At 49.9% G+C, this 20,587-nt stretch overlaps 1 protein-coding gene across 1 annotated transcript in view; it reads left to right on the forward strand.

Moving 5' to 3' along the window:
* Slco2b1 (solute carrier organic anion transporter family member 2B1) overlaps positions 1 to 20,587 on the forward strand; it is a 47,354-nt gene that overhangs the window by 1,349 nt on the left and 25,418 nt on the right. Inside the window, exons 2-6 of the mRNA XM_040758133.1 lie at positions 11,631 to 11,767; positions 12,888 to 13,025; positions 14,425 to 14,587; positions 17,833 to 18,063; positions 18,406 to 18,504. Of these exons, the coding sequence (XP_040614067.1) occupies positions 11,631 to 11,767; positions 12,888 to 13,025; positions 14,425 to 14,587; positions 17,833 to 18,063; positions 18,406 to 18,504 (768 nt within the window). The remainder of the gene's footprint in view (positions 1 to 11,630; positions 11,768 to 12,887; positions 13,026 to 14,424; positions 14,588 to 17,832; positions 18,064 to 18,405; positions 18,505 to 20,587) is intronic.

Raw genomic sequence — 20,587 nt, forward strand, 5'->3', positions numbered from 1 at the left:
GCTCATTTCCAACATGTCGTCCTCTGGCCTCCAGTATGCTAGGATCACAGGTGGGCACCACTGAGCCTTGCACAGTGGGATGGTTTCAATGGGCTTGTGGGCCATTGACTAGTAAAATGCCCATTCATCTTCTCAGTGTGAATGGTGGGGGAGTCGGAAACCTGCGGCATGGGAAAAACTAGCACCCTCAGTTCTACACCCGCCTCCCCTCCCTGGCTTTACAGGGCCCTCTAACTGATCCCTGACATACATGTAACAGGAAGCTGTCCCAAGTCCTCCCACTGAGTCACCAGAAGTCGCCTCCAGCTGTGTTTCCTCAGCTTCTGTCTGGGCTATGGCCAGGCTCAGGACCGTGGGTAGAAGGATGAGAGGATGCAGATGACTCTCAGTCTTTGCAGAGTCCGGGGCCAGCGTCCCACTAGGGGCAGACATGTGTATCTCCCACAGAGATAGGTTGTCAACTTACATGTGCCCTTAGATAGCAGGCAGAGTCCTGTCTGTGTGGCGGGGAAAACTAACATCCCACACTGTCCCCATGGTGAGATCCAGGGAAGCCACTCTCAGGCCTCTGCCCCGTTTCTCAGAGAGCCTACGGAGATTTGACACTTCCAACACCTCTAAATGAAGCGTAGCTGAGGGCCTCCCTGAAAGCTGGAGGAAGCCTCTGTTGGCCCCACTGCACAACGGACACACACACACCCCAGTTCATCTTTCCTCACTCTAAGTGTGGCCAGCGTTGCTTGCTCTCTGTGGCCCTCCATGTTCAAATGAGATCTTCCCAGGACAGATAGGGGAGTGGAGGGACAGCCTCATGTTCAAATCCCAGCTCTGCCCATGGATAACATGAGAACTCAATGAGATGTTGCTCTCTTTCAATAGGTGAGGGAGCAGGTACTCAGAGAGGACGGGTGATGGCCCAGGATCACCCAGCAGCTAATCAGCAGAGTAAAGGCCAGAACACCCATCTTCCTGATGTTAAGGCTCTCTCCTCTGTCACTTGCCGGGGGCTTCCTCACTCCACACTGGTGAACCCCGGCGTATGTTGTATACTGCCCGCCCTTGCACCTCTCAGGGACTATGTCTATGTTCACAGCAGGTGGCATGTATGGTCCCTCGGTCCCCAGTGTGTTTATAAGCTTGTTCTGCCACGAGGGCAGCAGAGCAGAGGCCTCTCTGTGAGAGGCCTTTACATCAGTGTGGGTGATTGAAGCATGGGGCAGCCATTAGAATGGTGTTGTCCCCCCAGAGGCTGCAGCCAAGGTCTAGCAATTTCTCTGGAGTGTTAAGGAAGGAGCCCACTCCCAGTGGACAGGGAGGACTGGGAGATGAGGCTTGATACCATCCGTTCCCGAGGCCGTGGACCCAGCTGGGACTGGACAGAGCTGAGGTGAGAGGATTGCTCAGTGAGTAAACAGCTCTGTGTCCTGTCCCAGCTCTATGATGTCCATCTATAGAGTCAGAAACACAAGCCATAAAAACAAAAATGTCAAAGCTTCTAACGCCTGAGGCACAGGCCTGTCATCCCCGCTACCCCAGAGGCTGAGTCAGGAAGATTGAAAGTTCAAAGTCAGCCTGGTTAGCTAAGTCAGTGGTACAGCATGTGCCTAGCAGGTGTGAAGCCCTAAGTTCAATGCCCAGGATCACAGAAAAGATAAAGAGAAAAGAACACCAGAGAAAGAGAGGCCAAACTGAAGTACCTCCTCATGGAAGAGGATATAAAACTAATTGTTTTTCTAATTCCAATTGTTATGTTTTTCTTTTCTTCTTTTTTTGTGGTGGACAAATGCATTAAAAGTATAATTGAGCAAAGTCCCAAGGTTTCAGAGTAACTGACTTCAAACTATAGACAAGTTCACTGAGATGTTCGGTTTGGGATTGGGACAAGTACCTAAGTGACTTTTTTAATCTAACTGTGTGATGCTTTTATTTGTAATTTCATTACAATAAAGTGACTTTTTCTTGAAAATAATACTGAAAAGAAAAAGTCAAAGTTTGAAATAGGCAAAAACAAATATTTGGCCAGCAGCTAGGGGGAGGAGGGCAAGATTCTAGGGGAGGGAATACCAACAAGGCCTGAACAGAATGTAGATTCTAGAAGAGTAAATGGACTGGGCATGTTTGTGGGTTCAGTGAGCAATCAGATAAGAGAAGGGGTCACTGGGAGCTATCTCAGAAAATTAAGCCAAAGCCAACAAAGACTCTGACACAAGAGCCCATGTGAGAGTTGTCATAGAGACTCTCTCAGAGGCCGCTGGGGCTATAAAAGACCATGCCTCTGTGATCTGTCCTAGGAAAGCTCACCAGAGCCCTACTCATGTGGCACAGTTGTGAGTTCAAGTCAGACTTCTGTCCAGTTAACAAATGAGAGAAACAAGCCTGGGAAGAGCCAGCAGCCTGCCTCAGGTAACACTTCTGGTCAGAGGTAGAGAAAGCCAGGGACACCCAAGCACCCTCTGGAGCCTGGGTTCTTGGTGGCTTCCCTTTCTCTTTAGAATCGCATGAGGGCTCCCAGTGCTCTGTTGATGTTCACTGGGATGACCTGTGTGTGGCTGCTGAGCCTAACCAAGGCCCTCAGACTTGATGCAAGTCTGCGTGAATGGGTGACTTGGAGGTCAGCTCTAGCACTGAGAGTGACTGATGAGTTCCCTATGTGAAGGGAGAGGAAGCATGGCCATGGGCCCACGGCTTCTTCTTTAGATCTAAGGACACTGTCCTGCTTCCCCATGGGTTCAGGACCCCCCTCCCCAAGCTCTAGTCTCTAAAGGTCATCATGGGTTTAGACGGGGTAGTCAGGGCCAGAACTGGGAACAGAAAGTCCCAGCACAGGGCCCTGACCCAACTCGGAAACCACCAGAGTGCCTACCCTCCCCATCCTGACAGAGCTCCCTCAAAAAATAACAGCTGGACCTCGAGTTGCTTTCCCTGCTCACAGGCCACCCAAGGGTCCTTCCAGAAGGAATTTCCCAAAAATGACAGCCAAATCCAATTCCTGTCTGGAGACTCCCTCCCCGTGTTCTGCCTTTGACTCTTTCTCCTTCGAAGTACTGGGCTGGGTCACATTGGAACTGGAGCTTCAAGCCCCACAGTCACTCTTTGTTACCCTGGCCACCCCGACCTGTGGCCCAGGCTCCAGTCTTGTCAGCTATCTCATTCAGGTGAGCTCAACTCAACAGGCTTGCTCTTCAGTTAGGTGAGCTCAACTCAACAGGCTTGCTCTTCAGTTAGGTGAGCTCAACTCAACAGGCTTGCTCTTCAGTTAGGTGAGCTCAACTCAACAGGCTTGCTCTTCAGTTAGACCAGGGCTGAGAGATGAGATGAGAGGAGGAGGAAGGACAGTCTGTCAAGAGCATGGCGTGCATAAAGGCAAGGGCAGCATCTGATTAATTTGGGGAATGGCAAGAGTCTATTGGGGCTAGACAATCATGTTCTATTGGAATGGGGAGATGAAGCCTGAGGCTCTCAGGGGCCTTGAACTTGAGACTGGGATGATTCAACTACTCTCCACCACCTGTATGCTATCCTTCCTAGGCTCAGACACTATGCCTTTAGTTCTGGGAGCTAGTAGCTTTTTCAGTGACACCAATCCACTATCTTGAAAGATGGACCTGTAATGGAGGCCCCCTTTCTTTCTGCTTTTAGCTGGGGCACAGGATAGGGCAGGTTCAGACACTGGCTTGCTAAGGTCAACTGCACACAACTCTCAGACCCCCAGACATGTGTCTTCAGCTCATGCCTTTTACCTGGAGGCATGATTTCCTAGAGAAACACTCCTCCCCAGGTGGCTCACTACTCACCCAATCTTATGTCTGGTGCTGAGAACACTGTCATTCTCTCTTCCTGGCTCTCAGCGACCAAGCTCACCACAGCAGTACACCAAGACAGGCATCTGAGCTTCCCCCAGCTTGCCCCATCCCTGGGTCCCTCCAATCTCTCCAGCCCCACACCTCTTCTGTGCTCCATCCAGCCTTGCCATATTTGTTCCCTATCAACCTTCCTACGTTCACTGCCTTTTTCTGTTTCTTCTTCTGAGAAGTCTTCCAGTACCTTCCATGCCAGGGTAGGACTTTTCTGCTGTTTCCATATCCTTGAAAGACCTGTTGTTATATTACTGGGCATCTGCCCCTGTTTGAGGTTCTTTAGTAGTAATAGTAGTAGTAGTAGTAGTAGTAGTAGTAGTAGTAGTAGTAGTAGTTGTTGTTGTTGTAGTAGTTGTAGTAGAAGAAGAGGATCTAGCGTGTGTATATGTGTGTGTGTGCCATGTATGTTTGTGCGTGTGTGTGTGCATGCCAGTGCGCACACACCACAATACACTTGACAGTGCACTTGTGGAGGTCAAAGAACAACTTACAGGAGTCTATATTCTCCTTCCAACATGTGTATCCTGTGGGTAGAAAGGCAAGTGCCTCTCCCAAATACTAACTCTCACTTCTAGAACCAGCAGAGCATCCCCTCTGTGCCTGCCATGGCGATTCTGGATAAGTTCTGGGCTCCTTTGACCTGTTTCTCCACCTTCAAAGTGGTTTACCTAACCCAGGAATCATGTCCAGGTCCAGTGTTGCTAAAGATGGAAGACAGGGACGTCCACAAGCAGGTGAAAGGAGACCTGGAAATGGCCTATGGCTACCCCACTGAGGCTCCAGCAGGGCGAGCTGCTCTGAGCAGTGTCATGGACCCTGAGTCCTCTCAGAGGTGCTGCGTGACAGATCTGCTGATCTTTCAAGACAAAAGCAAAAATCTGCCACTTGATGTGAAATTTCCTGATTTTTAAAAAAATGCTGGCAACTAATTTAAAAACAGTCAGCAAGCCAGCATTTTTGCAGGCTTCAAAACAAGTCCCCAGTCCTGAAGACCCTCTAGGTAGGACAAATCCAGAGGATGCCATCTGCCTCAAGGGACAAGACTAAGAGGAGGCCTTGGGCCAGGGTTTCCTAGTCACAACCTCTGCCTTGCTGTCTGTGTGCTGTGTGGTGGCACAGTGTGTGGGTGGGTGTGGTGTTTCTTCTTGTGCACCAAAGTCAGAGAGGGAATATAGAAAAACAAACAGCAACAGAATAAGCCCTGGAATGTAGCCGAAGAGTGCAGGAACTTGAGATAGAGTCAGTGTGGAGACTGGATTGTGTGGAGGGACAAGAAGCTGTGGGAGGAGAAATTTCCAGTGGTGTCTGTAGTGCTTCCTGGGTCAGATGGAAGGGAGTGATGTAAGCCTTCCAGAAGAAGGAAAACAAGTTGTTCTGAGGCCTGGTGGTCAGACTTGCAAACAAACTAACTGTTGAGTTTGGAGCCAAGGCTGACAAAACTGGCTTCAGTGAGTCTTCTTGAAGTTGGCCGAACACCTTATCCCACACAGTCTCCCAGAGGGTGGGAAGCAAGGATCATTGTTCTTTTGGTCACCAGTCAAAAAGTACCCAGACCTCCATGGTCCTGGTCTTGCTTTCTGTATGGCATTGACTATAATGTTCTACAGAGAGTATCATACCTAATTCTCTCACATTCTGCCTTGGCATTTCTTGGCAACTGGTGGTGTAGTTCTCAAGAAGGTTTCAACACAGGCTTTGGATGTGGGATCCTGAACTGGGGCCCTTTCAACTGTCCCCCCACTATTCCTTTCCTAGCCTTTTCAGGCTGCAGAAATAAACCTTTGACTGACCACTGAGCTGACAGACAAGCTACAGAATGGCCTATAGAGTAGCAGATGGCAATACAGACACCTTTGACAACTCACAGAAGAGAAGCTGGGACAGAATAAGAAGTGACCACCCAGAGACTGTCATTATATTTGTTCCAAAGCCATCAGTGCAGAGCTGGTGACTGAAGTCACGAGCCTTGGAATCAGACAGATCCAAATCACCATTCACCAGTTCTCGATCCTGGGTGCCACTTCTTCTCCAAGCCTGTTTGGTCACAGGCATCCCAAAGCCCTGGTGACACACTCTGGGGTGTGAGGATACACGCATGCCCAAAGGAGCCTTGCATTTGGTGATGTTCATTCAGCAGTAGCCCCTGCTTCCCCGAAGATCAAGATCGCACATACTAACTAGGCATGGTGATACGTGTCTTGAATCCCAGCACTCAGAAAGCAGGGGTAACAGATCTCTGCGAGTTTGAGACCAGTCTAGTTTACATAGTGAGTTTCAGTCCAGCCAGGTCTACACAATGAAAGCATATCTAGAAATAAAGAGAGAGAGAGAAAGGGAGAGAGGGAGGGAGGGAGGGAGAAGGAAGGAAGGAAGGGAGGGAGAGAGGGAGCAAGGGAGGGAGGGAGAGAGGGGAGAGACAGCAAGCATCCGAGAGCACTGTCTCTAGTGGGGCCCTACCACTGCCCACAACAGCGAGATTCCATCCCACTCCCTGGTTCTATACGTATCAATACTTGTTGCTTCATGGAAGCAAGCATCAGTGGAAGGCACTGGCAGGACAGACAGCTGATGGCAAGATGGACTCTCTGACAGGGAAAAGAGTGTCATTCATCGACTACACACCACACACCATAGATTGTCTCAACACCTAACATGACCAACGTGACCTCCCAATGAGGGAAATGTTATTGCAAGCCACAGCTAAGAGCCTGCAAAGCCATCTGTACTTTGTCTATACCCTAGCGAGGCTGAGAAACTGGAAATCTAGTTCAGAAACTTTCAGTTCAGTGGGGGAAGGCGCCCTGAGCCCTGAAAGGGCTGAGATAAGAACCACAGTGTAGCAGTTCAGGATTGGTGGAAGCTGTAGGGGCAGGAGGATCAAAGGCTCTGAAGCTAGATGTGACCCTGCGTGCAGGTAATCCCAGCACAGGGAGACTGAGGCAGGAGGCTTGCGAATCTGAGGTCATCTTCAGCTACACAGTGAGATCATGTTGATAGGAAAGAATAGGGAAGGGAAGGGAAGGGGAGGGCAGGGGAGGGGAAGGGAGGGGAAGGGAGGGGAGAGAATGGAGGAGAAGAGAGAAAATAGAGGGAAGGAAGGAAGAGAGGGAGGGAAGGAGAAAGGAGGGGCGGGGTGGGGACAAGATAGAGGGAGGAACCCGAAGGCCAGTGTTTTGTTGATGGCTCCCCTTGAAGAATGGACCAGATTAACAAACGGTTAATACTGAACAGTTTAGCCATCTGCTTTAACTGGACAAACTAGGAAGAGAAAAACACTGCTTATGAAGACTGTAGGGGAGCAGTGCCATGTTAACAGGGACAGGCAGAGTCCACAGGCTCTAGTGTGAGGTCCCATGTGCAAATAGGCAAGTTGGACTCTCAGGGACGCCTTCTGCACTGGAGGGGGGTGGGCTGTTGTCCCTGCCTTGCACATGAGAAGTCAAAGTGACCTGAATCTAAGGCTACAAGGCTGAACCTTGTCCAAACCTAGGTCATTGCCTTTAGGGTCACTGGAGAGAGGGGTGCAGTTCTTGGGTGTTGCAGTTGACTGGAGCCTGGATGAAAGGGAGGAGAGGCTATTTGGAGGTGGGCAGTGGCTCTGCCAGAACAAAGGCGAGAGCTCGGAAGCCGGAGGCGGCTCCAGTTGAGGTGTGTTGTCTCGGAAATTTTGGAAGATTTATCTGGAATTAGTGGAAAATGACTCTTGGTGGGTGTCAGTCAGAAGGCCAGTCTTGATAGAGGCTTGCCTCGTGGGCCTGAGGCAGTAGAGACTTTTCTTTCTTTCACTGATCCTAGTTTCATGCCTGAGACACTCCAACGGCAGATTAGCATGATAAGAAGCACACATAATTATTTAGTCTAAAGTTCATAAGATATGGAAGCCTCAGTAGGAGACATGAAGTGTGTGTGTTTATGTTAGGTCTGATGAAATATCTGATCGTGGAGACACACAGTTGGAAAAATGGGGTATGACCTGATGGTGCTAAACTGAAGGGGACGTAGCCAAGCCTGTTTTGAAATGGTTCGAAACGGAAAGGAGGGGAGAAGGTCAGCTAGCAACTTGCCGAGGCCACTGACCTGCTGCGGGGGGTGGGGTGGGGGTAAGGCACATCTGACTCCTGCTGTTTTCTCCATTGCCAACCTGCCAGATTTGGGAGCTATGTGCCTTGAATCCTGTCTGTAGATGCTGTCATTCATAGCTGTAAGCTGAGGAAATCTGGGACTCAGAAAGATCAAGATACATATTCAGGATCACCTTGGAGGTTTTCAGGCAGTTGCAAGTCCAACTCAAGCTTGAGGAAGCCTATACCAGCTCCAAATTTCCTAGGGTTTGCTTTTGCACCCTGACCCTGGGAGGTACTATGGATTGGGACTGAGTCTTGCCAGGAAAGAATGAGCAGGGAGGGGAGGGGTAGGCTGGTTTCTGAAGCATTGGCCCTTGTCCTGTGGCTGCAGCTAGACTTGAGCGACAGCTCCTGTTCATGAAGCCTTGCACCTGAGGCTGGAATGGGCCAGCTCTTAGAAAGCAGAGGTTCAGGCTGACAGATGTCGCGGGAGATGACGTCTCTCAAAGCCGAAAGCATTTGCTGGGCTTCCTTCTCAACCCAGAGAGGAGATCTACGGACTTCGTGCACCAGAAACTGTCACTTCACTAACGAACAGAATAAGCCAGGGAGACTTTGAGCTTTGGCGGGGAGGCTGAGGTGGAAGCCTCGGGAAGGTCTGGACTGAGGCTGTAAGTAGGAGCTTACCTAAGGCAGGCGAACAACGCTGCAGGAATGAGAGGATGATAGTGCAGAGGAGAGGGATGTGACTGCCCAGAGGGAAGACTGTCCCCAGTGTCTCAGGAGCCCAGTCTGAGAATCCAGGGTCTGGTCTTGGGCTGGGAAATGTGTGTTCTGAGGTGGCCCACTGGCTTTCCTTCCCTCCCCTCATCCATCCCTTGCATTTCTTTCTGAGGCAGAACATCTTGTCAGTGACTTCAGACCCCCCAGCCTCAGCTCCAGCCCTGCTGTCTGGTTGACCAGGCTTTGGAGCATTCTGGCACTGCTGCCAAGGTGACCTGGCTAGGTTGGAGGGCACTGTACTTTCTCCCCCTGTTCAGACATGCTCAAAGAGCTATCGAGGAGGGCTGTTGAGTTCAACATCTGGACTGAGCTGCTGGGAGTCCTCAGAAGCTTGGAGACACAAAGGACATAGGACACAGAGCTCCGGAGAGTGTTTATGTACTCTGGATGCATGAGAAGACAGATGGCAACAGGTGACAGGAGCTCAGGTTGAGAAATAGTCTCCCTGGTGTCTCTGGGGACGGTTGCTTTAAAGGCCCTCACCCCCTCTTCTTTAGGTGACCTCTGCAGTCTCCTCCTCTTTCCCAGTGGTACACCCCAACTCCCCCCTGCCAGGTGCTGCTCTCCTTTGTTTCCTCTGGATGTTTGTGCCCCAAAAGGAACTCCTCCCAGACATACGCACTTCCATTTCCTCAAATTCTTCCAGTTACTGTCTAGGCATTTCTCCAGAGAGTTATAAAAACGACAAATGTGAACATAAAAAGATGCCTGTCATCCCAATCAAACCATACACGTCACACCACACCTGCTTGTGTGGCCATCACTGCAAAGACAGACTTCTATATATCAGAAAAGGTGTAGCGGGACTGGAATGTTGCTGGCGGGCTTGTAAAATAGAGCATCACTCCATGCCTCTTGAACAGTGTCTGACGAGGGGAGTGCCTTTCTTGAACATTCTCTGACGAGGGGAGTGCCTTTCTTCGTTTGAGCCCACTCAAAACTAGCCAAATCACCCCCGCAGCAGTGTCAGCACGCCCTGAGTCCAGGCCAACCAGACAACAGGTCTGGAAGAGCTGCAGCAAACAGTTTAATGGTTCCTCAAAAGTCAAACAGAACTGTCACGGGACCCAGCAATTCCACTTCTCCCAGGCATATGCCCAAGAGGACGGAAAATACATGTCACATAAAATGCTGTGATGACTGCTCACAATATCCCAAATTACCCAAATGTTTATCAGTTGATGAGTACCCGAACAAAAAGCAATCTAACGGTTCAGAGTGCTATAGAAAGCAAGCACTGACAGATGCTACAATGTTGAGCACCCTTGAAGATATTATGTGGTTTAAAAACTAGCTCCAGGTGACCAACCACACATTAGGTTATTTCATCTGTGTGAAATGTCCAGAATAGGAACCCCACAGAGCCGGGAAGATTAGGGTTTCCAGACCTCTGCTAAGAAGGAATGGGAAGTGACTGCTGCAAGCTTCCTGATGCAGGAAGGAAGAGCTTGGGGACTGGATGTTGGTGATTGCTGTACAATTTTGTAAATGTACTAAAACCCATGAATTGTGAGCGTGAAGGGTTTATAGAGAATTCTATATCTTATCAGTCATCTTGCTGGTTGGAGTCACAAACACCAGACGGTAGAACTACTTAAAGAAGGTTTGTTTGGACTCATGGTGTGAGGGTACAATGTATCACTATGGAGAAGGCACGGCTGCAGGAGCACAGAATGTCAGGTTACATTGTATCTACAGTCAGGAAACAGAGAGGTAAATGCTGGCACGCTGGTGCTTCGCTAGCTTTGTTGTATTCAGTCAGAAACCACAGCCCACAGGATGAGCCACCTCACTCTAAGTGGATCTTCCTCAGCTAAATCTCTCTGGATTGTAAGTCCCATTAAGTTGACAATTACAATTAACTATGATCTGGAATAATAGTTCTCAGGGCTGGAAGGCATTGCTCAGTAGTTAAGGAAGTATACTGTTCTTGTAGAAGACTTGAGTTCCATTCCTATCACATCAGGTGGCTCACAAATGTTTGTCACTCCAGCTCCACCAAGTCCAATGCTTCTGACCTTTATGGACGTACGCTCACATGACTACATGTACACTTTAAAACATAGTCTTCCAGCTCCAAGGTACCTTGTGTGAGGGTCACACAACCTTGGCCTATGGAGGTTCGGGGTCTCAAGGGCTTTTATGAGTTTCTTCTGGGGATGGACAAGAACCCCATGGTGGGAGAGGTGTCCTCCAGCAGACCATGTGAAATGTGAAGAATATGTAGCCTGTGGTGAGGGGGACATGGGACAATGGAGGAGGCTATCCACAGGAAATGGGTGGGTTGAAGGCCAGCTGAAAGGATACTGTCCTGCAGGCTGGACTTGTGGTATTTCCATTGAGAACCAGGAGCAGGAGAGAGTAACAGACATGTTTCCATAGTTACTGTGAGACAGCCATCACAGCAATGAGATCAGGGGTGTCCCGGTCTGTTTGTCCAGAAGGTTCTGTGGCATACATACTGAGTAGCTGTGTGCTTTGATGTATGATTTGCAGGCTTGGCTACATACATGATGGTGTCCTATGACAGGAAGGGGTCTCTGTCTTATAAAGGGAAAGCCTTTATCCCTTGGTTCTGAACCCAACCTTGACCCTACCCCTAGCCTAAAAGCCTACTGAAAGACTACACAGTTCATACTTAATGTGAGGGTGGTTGCTCCATAGCTTGCTGTGGGGAAAGTGGATTGCTTCCCTTTAGGAGGTGTGTGTCCGAATGGAGTGAAGGTCTCCAGCAAGATCACATGGGACCCATGGCTCTCAGGAAAGTCCCTCTCAGAGATCTCAGATGAGATCGACTCTCAGACCCTCACAACCACCAAGGTCATGTTTTCCCAGAAACAGTTTGCTCCTGAAGTCTACCTGGGTGAAGGGCTATTATCTGGGATTTTATCTCATCATCTCGTTGAATGTCCCATTGGGTCCACAGGTGAGGGACCCCAGATGACAGACAGAGACACCAAGACCACAATGAGCACAGAAGACATGCATGAAAGCAAAGTCAGCATAGAGTCTCAGGACTCAAATCAGGATGCACGGCCCCAAGGACTGTTCCACAACATCAAGGTACTCACTATTGGGCAAGGCAGGGAAGGGCCCACCAAGCCCAGCAGTTAACACCAAGCATCTTCCTTCCCACTTCCTTGCCTGGAGGGTGGGTTCCTGGGTAGTCAGGGAAGCTCTTTGTTTGGTTCTGGGCACAAGGAAGGTGGACAGGTTCTCCTTACAGAGGCTGATACGTGTTAGTCTGTGGATGATGAGGGATGACTCCTGTTGCCTCTCATTCCCTTGGAGAAATGGGGACATGCTCTGCAGTCCTAAACTTGTGTGAATACTGGAGTACTGGCTCCATAGAAAGGGCCCTAAAGACTCACCCAGTAGGTGTCAGATCCTGTGTGTGGTACTACACACCCCATCTTTCTGTCATTGTTTTCATAACACCAATGGAAGTATAGACCTTTCACTTGCTAGAAGAGTGTTCTACCACTGAGCCCCATCCCAGCCCTCAAGATCTGAGTTCCCTAAGTAATCCTAGGAAGCAGGGGCTTCCCTAGGCCTAATGAAGAGTCCAAGGCTCCAAAGTATTGAGCAAATGCCTGAAGTTCTGGCCTAAATGTTCTCAGATTTTGATTCTTTGAAGCAAGTTTTTCTTCCTCTAGGAAATTTGCCAGCTTTTTCTGGGAAGACTGGGTTGTTTGGGGTGAGGTGGGGTGGGACAGCTTGGGGAAGTCAAAAGAGGGAGTGTTTCTACAGCAGAGATTTGTGGGCAGGGTGAGAGTGGGGTGGAGATGGAGCTAGGAGATCTAGGAGAACCTTCTGGAGAAAGTGGTGTTGTTGTAGAGCACGGAGGAAGGTCCAGCCCAAAGCCTGGGGAGATCGGAGGGTCGGAAGGGCTCTGGTGTTCCTATTTTTAGTCAAGTGTGTCTCTGGTAGCACCCACGACCCTAAGCTCAACCTCCACAAGACTCCATTGATATCTCCAATTGACTCTCTTTCTCTCTCCCTCCCTCTCTCATCTCTCCCTCTTTTTTCTCCTCTCATATATCTGCCTCCCCTGACTTTGTTTACCCAACTTCTATTCCATGCTCATCTTTGGCCTTACTCTCCCTCTGGTCCAAACTCTGTCTCTATCTCCCTGACTCCTGATGGTGTCCGTCCCTGTGCCACCGACACTGCGTCTCCACAGTTCTTTGTCCTGTGCCACAGTATACTGCAGCTGGCTCAGCTCATGATCTCTGGCTACCTCAAGAGCTCCATCTCCACAGTGGAAAAGCGCTTCGGACTGTCCAGTCAGACATCGGGACTGCTAGCTGCCTTCAATGAGGTACTGTTGTCCCTAGCTCCCCCTCAGGAATGCATGCCGAGGGAGCCCTATACTCCTATCTCCACCATCCTCTTTCCTTACGCTCATAAACATTTCCTCCCCATGTCCCCATAATCCCCCAACATTGGCTGCTCCCCCAAACTTCCATAGCTCTCCTCTCACAGCATGCTGGCCCAGGGTTGAAGCCTAGAAAAGCCTCTACTGCCCTGGATCGTCCTAGTAGGAAAAGGGACCCAGCCATCATGCCCGTAGGAGCTCTTTGCTAGGGGACATGAGATATTGTCTAGCTTGCCAGAATTGGGTAGACATCCACCCTCCTTGTGGCTCCTTTGTGTCTTGACTCCTACAGCTATTGACTGTCCAAGGAAGGAAACACAGAAAATCACTTCTACTGTCCCAGAGAGAGGCTTGAGTTACCTCCAAAACACCCTCTGACTGACTTCAGGGTGACAGGAGGGAGGGGTGACACTGCAGGGGAGGTCTGGCCCCAGGATGTCCTGTATCCACAGGCCCTTGCCTGTGGCCCTCAGCCAGGCAGGGAAAGGCAGAGCTTCTCCGTGTGGATTCGGTGGAAATCAGTTCTGCTGGATCTCAGCCATCCCTCCCTCACTAATGTTGTCACTCTCTGGGGAGAAAAGTCTGCTCTCTCCAGCCCCATCAGATTTCTGTGAAAGTCTCTTCCCTGGACAATAAGTCACATTCCTCTAGAGCCAAGACCCGGCCCACTAGCTGAACAGCTTCCCATCTCCAGATGGGTCTCAGCATGATACTACTCTCAGATCTCACATGTGGGAAGGGAAAGTGAGTCCATTTGGTAAATGGAAACTATTCCTCTACCTCACAATTAGACCCAACAACCCCTGTTGGTGCAGCTCACTCCCTTTGAGGACCATGGAGCTCACCCACCCTACTCCTAGCTCCCTGGGATGATGAGTCTAAGACGTGAAATTCCAAGCCTCAGCCTCCTGCTTTCAGTCTTTATTTGGGCCTCTCATTCTTGAGGCCCCAGAGCTCCGAATCCCTTCCCTCTTCTGCTCACCTGCCTCCAGAGCAAACTTGGCCAGCCAGCTTTGTCCTCATTTTCCTCCTCTGAAGAAGCAATGAGACCTTTCCTTTCCTAGGGAGACTCAAAATCTACGTGTTTTTGTTGCTTGTTGAGATAGGGTCTCACTATGTAGCCCAGGCTAGCCTTGAATTCCCAGCTATCCTCTTGCCTCATTTACTCTCTGAAGTACTGGGGGTGGCAGGCATGAGTCATCACGCCTGGCTCAGATTGTCTATTCCACACATAGCCAGGTGTTCTTACTCAAACTGGCCAGTCTAACGTACAGATGGGAACAGCAACGGTAGCCAGAGGAAGGACGGGCTTCACCATGTTTGTCATTTCATCTCTTTGCAGGTAGGGAATGTGTCCTTGATCTTGTTGGTGAGCTATTTTGGCAGCCGAGTTCACAGACCCCGTATGATTGGCTACGGGGCTATCCTGGTGGCCCTGGCAGGCCTGCTCATGACACTCCCACACTTCATCTCCGAACCATACCGCTATGACCACAACAGCCCTGGTAAGAGACTGGGCAAGCGATGACCGGGGAACTTCAGTCCTGAGAGTCGGGCCCTTCCCCAGGCCTGCATCCAGGATGGTGTCACACCAGTGTACCTGACAGTCCTCTCTACTTCATTCCCAGTCTTTCTGATCCTGACCCATGTTAGGAAGGATAGACACAGGGCAAAGGTGAAATCTTCTAGTCTCCTCTGGGCCAGGACCTGCTCAAGTGTCTCGGTGGGGTTTTGAGATGGGAGTGAACTTATAATACAGCCTGCAAGCGGAAACTCCTTAGGACAAGTCTGCAGAATAAAATGACAATATCATAATGTGCTTTCTGGATGCCACACATAGTTTGAAATATTTCCTTCATCTTTGTCCATTTGGTTTTCACCAGTATCCAAGACAGAGGACCTGGGCTTGGTGGAACACCCTAACCCTTGGGAGGTAGACACAGGAAGATTGGGAGTTCTAGGCCATTCTTGGCTACATATTGAGCCAAGCCACCCTGAGATATTTGCTTGGCTGGGTTTTTGTTTGTTTGTTTGTTTGGGTTTTTTGTTTTGTTTTGTTTTGATTTGGTTTTTTGTTTTTCTAGACAGGGTTTCACTGTGTGTAACCCTGGCTGTCCTGGAACTCACTCTGTGTAACAGGCTAGCCACAAACTCACAGAGATCTGTCTACCTCTGCCTTGAGAGTGCTGAGATTAAAGGCATATGCCACAATCCTCTGGCTGAGATCCTGTCTCAAAAAGAAGAAAACAAAATCAATATTTGCCTTAGTTAGGGTTTCGATTGCTGTGAAGAGACACCATGACCACAGCAACTCTTGTAAAGGAAAACATTTATTGGGTGGCTTAAATCTTCAGAGGTTTAGTCCATTACCATTATGGAGGGACATGGTGGCATGCAAGAGGACATGGTGCTGGAGGAGCTGAGAGTTAGTAGATCTTGACACATAGGCAACAGGAAGTGGTCTGAGTCACAGTGACACACTTTCTCCAACAAGGCCGTACCTACTCCAACAAAGCCATACCTCCTAAAAGTGCCACTCCCTATGAGCTTATAGGAGCCAATTACATTCAAACTACCACAATGCTTGAATAAGTGTACAAATATAGTAAAATTAATTAATTAATTAAATGATAGAAGGATTTTGTTGAGAGCCTAGCTGAAAAAAAAATAATGTCCCTTAGAGCAACCAGCTTGAGTATTCACTTTCCTCTTCCATCTGTCCATCCATCTGTCCATCCATCCTTCTTTCCATCCATTCATCCACTTACCCATGCATCCATCTGTCCATCCATCCATCCATCCATCCGCTAATTCATTCATCTAATGGTTCATGTAACAAATCTGTAATGCTGTCCTCTGTACGAATCCCTCAGGGCATTCAGCCTTCTCTCCAGAAGGCGCTCAGCCTAGGAGAGGAGACAAACTGACAGAAAAACCAACATGCCAGTTTCACCTCTAAAGTGCTAAGACCCAGAGGTGGGACCATGAAGCATACATGTGCTGGAAATTACGGGATGGAGTGAGTATGGCAATTCTACATAGCACCTGACTGCTTACGAGACAGGAAGAGAAAGCCATTGGAGCCCTGGGTAGGGGAAGAACACTAGTAGCTGGAGGGAACTACCAAAGGCTGGAGGAAGCAGCATCGGAGGGGGGTGCAGCAGGAACAGAGCCCCCAAAACTGAAAAAGTGCAGAAAACATGAAGAAAGCAGAGAGCCAACCTTGGTGGCTCACACCTATCATCCTAGCACTCAGATGGCAGAGGCAGGTGGATTGCCACAGTTTGAGGTCACCCTGGGGCACATAGTGAGTTCTAGGCTGCTCAGGCTACCTTGTGAGTTCTCATCTCATATTTTTCAAAAATGCTGAGTGGCTATCTAGAGCAGAGAGCATAGTTGTCAACAGGGCATCTAGGGATGCTGAAAAGTAAGACTTCCTCGTGTTTCTCCAGAACTTCCACTTTAGCAGAGATTTTTCTGTGCAAGGTCACGCTTCGTCCTCTCTTCCAGCTCTGAGCTCACTCGTCTGTTTTTATAAGATCAGCTCAAAGACTGCCATGACTCTAAGCTCCAAACCCTCTCCCTGCTCTGATATGCACAGCTCTTTGCCCAGTTTATCCCTTCTGTGGTAGTCATGCAGCTGTGTGACAGGCCAGGCTATGTGCAAGATCCTGGAGACTCAGAGATGCTAAGGCAAATGTGACTTTTTACATAATGTCCAGAGAACTAGACGGGGGTGCCACTCACCACCCCATCAATGCCCCCAGGGGACAGAGGTTACTATGATTGTCTCAGGGCCCCAAAGGCCCAGGCCCACAGCTAGAACCAAACATCACTTCTGGGAGACTCACTTGAGATGTGAGGACCAGAGAGGCAAGGGTCAGTCACACAGTGGGACCACCACTAATGGCGATGGGATAGACACTGATTGTAGTCACCACTCACTAGACCACAAGTCCACTGGCAGAACAAGATGCCACTACAACTGATGACTTTGGTTGCATGTTTTTCCCAGTACTGGGTGTGGCTCTCCAGGTTAGCTTGACACCCTTGTGCCTCCTGTCACAAAAGGAAGGCCACACTGAGAAGGCCACTTCAGCGCATTGGGGATAATAATAAAACGAGGGTCTCCTCAAGTTTGCTCACCAAATATTGGTCAAGGAATAAATGTCTGGTACTAAATTAAGAAAATGTCCTTTCCTGCACTCTGTTTCCATGCCCTGAACTAACACAGCTCCCTCCCCTAAATGAGTGCCCAGCACATCAGAGCCCTCCATGGTCTGGTGGCTTCCTGCACTTGCCTAGCCCTGCCTGTAGCCCTGGCCTGACCCTTCCTCTGTGACTTGCTGTTCAGAACACCTCTTTCCAACACTGTGCCCTTCTGAGGCCCTGGTTTTGCCCTACCGTGAACTCTCCCAGGAATATCCCTCCCTCTCCCTCTTTCTGGAAAACTCTTGTTTGTCATTCTCCACCCAGTTCAAACCCTACCTTTTTTGGTCGCTCCTGTCCCTCCACCCAAGAGCCACACTTCTGAATGCCCCTGCTCAGAAAGGTGACCTGTGGCAAGTTAAGAACAATAACTGTGAAGACAAACTGAGGAGGCCAGCTGGTTGACATGTTTATAGTCTGTGAACCCTAGGTTTTCGGAGGATTGAGTGACTTGCGCCCAAACACTCAGGGCAATGTCTTACATTTGGTGAATATGGTTCATCTTAGTTATGGTCATAGTCTCACTGTCTTCTCTCAAAAGACAGGTCACAGGACTTGGATGTTTCGCTATGCCTGCCCACGACTGTGGCCCCAACCTCTGCCCTCTCCAATGACAGCTGTTCCAGCAGCACAGAAGCCAAGCACCTAACTATGGTGGGGATCATGTTCACAGCGCAGACCCTGCTGGGCATAGGTGGTGTGCCCATTCAGCCCTTTGGGATCTCCTACATTGATGACTTTGCCCACCATAGCAACTCACCCCTCTACCTTGGTAAGGGCGGTCTCTTCCCTTAAGCTCTGAGAATGGGGCCAGGCTCAGGCAGGAGGAGGAGAGGCCAAACATGAGGATGGGCCACGAAAATTCTAGAGAAGCCCAAGAGCTCCTGATCCTGACAAGGAGACGGGACTACTGTTGGAAGACTAGGTAGGCAGAGACCCACTCAGGGCAGGCAGAGACACCCAGTGATGGTGGTTAGAGACCCTCTGAGTGTAGGTAGGAACCCACTAAGGATAGGCAGGGACCAATTAGGTACGAGAGGACCTACTGATGATAGTCAGAGATGTTGACGCCGAATAGTACCACAGGACCCTCACCAAGGCTTTGCATTTGCAGGGATCCTGTTTGCAGCAACCACAGTTGGGCCTGGCATGGCCTATGGGCTGGGCAGCCTCATGCTACGCCTTTATGTGGACATTGACCGGATGCCAGAAGGTGAGCCCGTGGAGTGTACATTCATCCTCAAGGGCGCACACATGCTCTGTAACTGACCACTGGTCTTACAGGAAGCATAAAACCAGGAGCCCATATGGGAGCCCAGCAGCAACACTGACTATGGACAAGCCTTTTCTTTCCACTCTCTGGGCCTCGGTTTCCTCATTCTTTAGATACTCTCTGTCCTCCTGTGTCCCAAGACTGTCACCAGAATCTAGTGTAGTGTCAGAGGTAAGCTGTGAGGAGCCGTCTTCTGTGGAGCTGCGCCCTCTGTCACCACCCTGCTTTGTTGCATATCCTCCCTCCCCCAGGCACAGGCACACTGTTGGCAGATGATAAAACATGCCATCTTAGCTTGTAGGGAACACCGCCTTCGGGGGAAAGGCTTCCTATGACCAGGGCCATAGCATGCTGACAACGGAGTGCTCAGTGACTCGTGTGTTCCCTTAGGCCTCTGCCAGTTGAGATACAGCCTGGGACACTTCAAAGACCCTTTCAGTCAGGGGACTACCTGGGAGTCTGAGACACTTCTAGAGGCATCACTTGGGAAACCGTAATCTCAGAATCATCTAGAAGTCATAACGGGCCAAGGAGTCTGGCTAAAGCTTGTTCTGAGGGTGGCCAGGAAGAGGTGTGTAGGGGCCCCAGAGCCCTGGATTCTTTCGTGTGTGAGGGGAAGGGGTGGGTAGGACGGGGGAATTCTATCAGAGCAGGTTACCGTGGCTTCCTAGCTGCCTGCTTGTCACACCAGCATGTGAGTGCCAGGTGTGCCTTCTGCCTCCTATTGCTCGGAAATTCCGTCTCTCACTTGGACAGCCACCAGCAACACATGTGAGACTGGGTGGCCATTCTATAACTTGTTCCCATCGGTTCCCCCAGTTGGAACAAGTCTGGGCAGTTCTGTGTAACCATCAGGAGTGATAATTCTGCTCATATCTCGGGCCCCAACACCAGACCAGAGCTCTGTTACTAGTTCCTTGATAACCCGAGGGAAAGACTCTGGGAGTTGGGGTGACCTAGGTTTCCCAGCCACCTCCACCTGGGAGAAACTGTGTTTCCTGCTACTGTTGATACCGTCTTGGCATAAGGTGAATGTTGCCTTTGAGCCACCTCTCAGGTCCTCCTCTCTTCGTGGGGGGTTGGAGGGCCGGTGGCTCCTGCCTGCTGCAGGCACAGACTAGCATGTGCATGAAGAAGAATTATAGGCTCTCTCTAGTCTGGCATGGGGCCAGGCAGGCAAGAAACAAAGAAGGCATTGAGTACCACCGTGAAGAAGTCACACCCATCCCGGCTCTGGAGATCCATTTGCTAATTGCCGGCTGTGCTCCCTCGCCTCTGCCCTGAGATGCCAGGATCCAGCACCTGGAGAGCAGTCTGTGTGAGCGGCTGGTTGGTGCTACCAGGGACTTGTATTTTTATAAAGTACCTGTGATGCTGGGGTGTTGTGTGACTTTTCCAGGAGAGAAGTGAGCAAAAGTCTTTTCACCCCAGATAGGGCGATGATGACAGACCAAAGTAACAACCACCTCTGAGGAGAGCTTGGTAAGCCAGTGAGTTTATCGGCATTACTTATAGGAGCACGGACTCCAGGGCATCACTGGGAGGCCCACCACTGGGAGGACAACTCACAGAATCTGTATCCCTGAAGCTCCCTGCACAACTTGCAGATGGTCCCACCCAAGACGCTCCTCCTGCCTAGAAATTGCTTACTGCTTTCATGACCTTGGAGAGGGGCTCTGTGGATCTTGTGTAACTTCCTCAGTCCCCCAAGTCTTACAATCCTCCCCTCAGAGAAAAAAACTACCCAACACAGGGAGATTGAAGGAAAATGCCCCCACTTCAGCCCTTCGCTTTAGAAACTATACAGGCAGTTATACATTACGTTCTAATTAAAACAGGTAAGGGACCAAAACCATGGGGACAAGCTACCTTCCCCCAAACCCTGTGGTCACTTGAAGCAGGTCTTCAGTGACGCCAAATACTTCTGTTAAATAGTTCTGGTTCTTTTAAACATGCTGGTTGGAAAACAATAGCAATCCCGCCCCCACTTGATTCAGTAATAATACTTCACCTAATAGTGGAA

The sequence above is a fragment of the Mesocricetus auratus genome, unplaced genomic scaffold (assembly GCF_017639785.1).
Source record: "Mesocricetus auratus isolate SY011 unplaced genomic scaffold, BCM_Maur_2.0 Super-Scaffold_4256, whole genome shotgun sequence".
Lineage (NCBI taxonomy): Eukaryota > Metazoa > Chordata > Mammalia > Rodentia > Cricetidae > Mesocricetus > Mesocricetus auratus.